General features: G+C 34.7%; 1 protein-coding gene across 1 annotated transcript in view; it reads left to right on the top strand.

The window, feature by feature from the left end:
- The window catches only part of NR3C1 (nuclear receptor subfamily 3, group C, member 1 (glucocorticoid receptor)), a 121,427-nt gene that overhangs the window by 91,230 nt on the left and 25,840 nt on the right, over positions 1-4,357 (top strand). Inside the window, exon 5 of the mRNA XM_010850446.1 lies at positions 3,650-3,766. Within this exon, the coding sequence (XP_010848748.1) occupies positions 3,650-3,766 (117 nt within the window). The remainder of the gene's footprint in view (positions 1-3,649; positions 3,767-4,357) is intronic.

Raw genomic sequence — 4,357 nt, 5'->3', positions numbered from 1 at the left:
TTAGTTCTTTGGCCCATTTTTTGATTGGGTCATTTATTTTTCTGGTATTGAGCTGCATGAGCTGCTTGTATATTTTTGAGATTAATTCTTTGTCAGTTGCTTCGTTATGCCATTATTTTCTCCCATTCTGAAGGCTGTCTTTTCACCTTGCTTATAGCTTCTTTCATTGTACAAGAGCTTTTAGCTTAATCAGGTCCCATTTTTTAATTTTTACTCTGGGATGTGGGTCATAGAGGATCTTGCTGTGATTTATGTCAAAGAGTGTTTTGCCTATGTTTTCCTTTAGGAGTTTTTATAGTTCCTGGTCTTATATTTAAATCTTTAATCCATTTTGAGTTTTTTTTGTGTGTATGGTGTTAGAAAGTGTTCTAGTTTCATCCTGCTAGCAGTAGTTGACCAGCTTTCCCAGCACCAGTTGTTAAAAGAGATTGTCTTTTCTCCATTGTATATTTTTGCCTCGTTTGTCAAGATGTCCATAGGTGTGTGGATTTATTTCTGGGCTTTCTATTTTGTTCTATTGATCTATATTTCTGTCTTTGTGCCAGTACCATACTGTCTTGATGCCGGTAACTTTGTAGTATAGTCTGAAGTCAGGCAGGTTGATTCCTCCAGTTCCATTCTTCTTTCTCAAGATTGCTTTGGCTATTTGAGGTTTTTTTATATTTCCATACAAATTGTGAAATTATTTGTTCTAGTTCTGTGAAAAATACCATTGGTAGTTTGGTAGGGATTGCATTCAATCTGTAGATTGCTTTGGGTAGTATATTCATTTTCACTATATTGATTCTTCTGATCCATGAACATGGTATATTTCTCCATCTATTTGTGTCATCTTTGATTTCTTTCATCAGTGTTTTATAGTTTTCTATGCATAGGTCCTTTGTTTCTTTAGGCAGATTTATTCTTAATATTTTATTCTTGGTGAATGGGATTGTTTCCTTAATTTCTCATTCTGTTTTCTCATTGTTAGTGTATGGAATGCAAGGGAGTTCTGTGTAATAATTTTATATCCTTCAACTTTACTATATTTATTGATTAGCTCTAATAATTTTCTGGTGGTGCCTTGAGGGTTTTCTATGTGGAGGATCATGTCATCTGCAAACAGTGAGAGCTTTACTTCCTCTTTTCCAATCTGGATTCCTTTTCTTTCTTTTTCTGCTCTGACTGCTATGGCCAAAACTTCCAAAACTATGTTGAATAGCAGTGGTGAGAGAGGGAACCCTTGTCTTATTCCTGAATTGAGGGGAAATTCTTTCAATTTTTCACCATTGAGGATAATGTTTGCTGTGGGTTTATCATATATGGCTTTTATTATGTTGAGGTATGTTCCTTCCATGCCTGCTTTCTGAAGAGTTTTTATCATAAATGGGTGCAAAAACTGATTTTTACTATAAAAATAAGGACAATACAAACAAAATGATACTGAGAAATCCCAGCTGGCCTGAAGGCTTTTCTCCTGACATCTGCCCTCTCTCTCGTTAGAAAACAAATTTACCAAGTGGTAGAAGACATAGAAACTCCAAACTGAAATGTCTTATCTTATCATATGTATTGACAGGGAGTACGTATCCATGCCTTGTAAATAGTGACCACTAGTTGAAACTCTTTTTATAGATAAGATACCCACAGACTTGTCCAACTTCATACTAATAACCAGATAGAGCATTTGAACTTACGAAGGTACATTGCCCCCTGATTCTGTAGCTCAGATTCTTAATTGTGGTGAAGATATACCTGGGATAAAGAAAACATTATTAGGGCTTCCTTGGTGGGTCAGTGGTAAAGAATCCACCTGTTAATTCAGGAGACGCAGACTCAATCCCTGATCTGGGAAGATCCCATATGCTACAGAGCAACTTAGCCCATGTGCGACAACTGCTGAAGCCCAAGCACTGCAACTAGAGAGCAGCCCCTGCTTGCCACAGCCAGAGAAAAGCCCACACAGCAAGGAAGACCCAGCACAGCCAAAAAAAATAAATATTAGCTTAACATGCACATTCTGAGCTTTTGGTTAGATATAAAGCACTGAAACTTTCTCTGTGTTTACCAATAATTTTTTTAATTGTCCCTTCTAGTTTACTGAAGAACAATAATTCAGGGATAGTCTTATGGGTTAAAACGTTTTCATTATTATAACTGCTTCAACTATGATTTTATCTGTTGTTCATTATTTAATTCTGTATAATAGAATTATTGGGTTAGAGCTTCTATTTCATGTCCAAGAAAAGAAGCTAGGAAACTTACACAATACAGAAAGGAATAGAAATGACTGATACAGACACTTGGCACTGGAGAACAACTCTGGAACAAAGCTGAATTGTAGACCAGTAGTCAAATTCTGTGGCCTGTTCCTCACAAAGAACTGAAACTGATGTAGTTAACCATCTACCCCAAACTAATGCTTAACAAGCCCTGTGATTTAACATGTTAGGAAGAAGTGAATATAGTTTGTTTTATCCAAATCAAATAGATTATTCTGTACATAAAGGATCTTTTCCTAATATCAGAACTAGGTATATTCAACCTTATGAATTGATTATTATGTTTCTCTTTTCTTTGAATATGATTTATTTTTGAGAAGACAAATGTCCTGCAATCTTCTGAATACCACCCCCTCTAGTGTAAGGACATGGACTCTTAACTATCCAGTGTATCTATTTAGATATGCTGGTCTTGTGTAGAAGGATCCTTTCAGTTTTAATGTCAGGCTAGCAAATCCTCAGATAGCTTTCTTCAACAAAAGAGGGTACACTGAGGGTAGAGGGAAAGTAGGAAGACTTTTTGTCTTTCCCTTTTAAATTTCCCTTGAAATTTTTTGACAGGTAAAAACTGCATTTCTACCTCTTAACACATTTAATACTGGGTCCCAGAAGATTTTAGACAGTAATAATCATCAGTAGCTGGTGTCTAAAAACATGTGAAATAATTTAAAAATCTCCCTAAGTTACAGATAGAGTAGTTTAGTTTGCCAAGTCTGTGATTTACCTAATTGCTGGCCACCTTAACACAATTTAAGATTAAGCCTTTACTAATAACTTCATTTAAAATTTGGAAGGGAAGCATACTTTATTTGCATGTGGTGGTGCAATGATGAATTAAAGTAATTTTCCCTTTGGTACTCTCACCATATTTTTAAACCAGTTTCCTCTTTCTTTAATCCTGCTAAGCATTAGATTAGAAGTTATAATAAAACAGTGATTACAGAGGTCTTCTATAATGGTTAAGAAACTGTTTAAAGCACAATTTAAAGAACAGTTTATCAAGGAAGAGGTAGTGACTGGAAAGGGGCAAAAAGAGGGTTTGTGGGGTACTTTCTACTTCTTAATAAGTTTATTAGGTGATAAATTTATGATTTGTGTACTTCTCTGTATGTATACTGCAGTAATTTTTTTTTAATGAACTATGCTTGTTAAACAATATGAAAGACTTTACTTGTTAAACAATATGAAAGACTTTACTTGTTAAACAATATGAAAGACTTTACTTTTTAAATTGATCTCTCACTTTGTATTGGATGTACAGTATGCCTGCCTTCATCAGTGCCTTTGGTCCTTGGCTATGTTCCCCAAAAACAACAAAAAAGAGCCTCCCCATAAAAATATCCTTTAAGGCCCAGGAAATTTTAACAGTGCCTTTATTTTCCATGTAGGACAGCACAATTATCTTTGTGCTGGAAGAAATGATTGTATCATTGATAAAATTCGAAGAAAAAACTGCCCAGCATGCCGCTATAGAAAATGCCTTCAAGCTGGAATGAACCTGGAAGGTAATGTAAATATCGAAAATGAATGTCTTTGCACCATATAAAAATTTATCACTTTACTTTTGAAAAAAATCAGTAAGCAGATGCAATAATTAAAAGTAGGATTTTTAGAAAGTTGTACTTTTCTAAGAATTTGTCCATTTTATTGGCATATAATTATTGATGGTAGTCTCTTAGGATCCTTTGTATTTCTGTGTTGTCTGTTGTGATCTCTCCATTTTCATTTCTAATTTTATTGATTTTTCTCCCTTTGTTTCTTGATGAGTCTGGCTAATGGTTTGTCAATTTTATTTATCCTTTCAAAGAACCAGCTTTTGGCTTTGTTGATTTTTGCTATGGTCTCTTTTGTTTCTTTTGCATTTATTTCTGCCCCAATTTTTTAAGATTTCTTTCCTTCTACTAACCCTGGGGTTCTTCATTTCTTCCTTTTCTAGTTGCTTTAGGTGTAGAGTTAGGTTATTTATTTGACTTTTTTCTTGTTTCTTGAGGTATGCCTGTATTGCTATGAACTTTCCCCTTAGGACTGCTTTTTACAGTGTCCCACTAGGGTTTTGGGTTGTTGTGTTTTTCATTTTTCATTTCGTTTCTATGCTA

This window comes from Bison bison, unplaced genomic scaffold (assembly GCF_000754665.1).
Source record: "Bison bison bison isolate TAMUID 2011002044 unplaced genomic scaffold, Bison_UMD1.0 scf7180017864291, whole genome shotgun sequence".
Classification (NCBI taxonomy): domain Eukaryota; kingdom Metazoa; phylum Chordata; class Mammalia; order Artiodactyla; family Bovidae; genus Bison; species Bison bison.
Note: the sequence above shows the minus strand (reverse complement) of the source record. Positions and strands in the feature narration are given on the sequence as shown.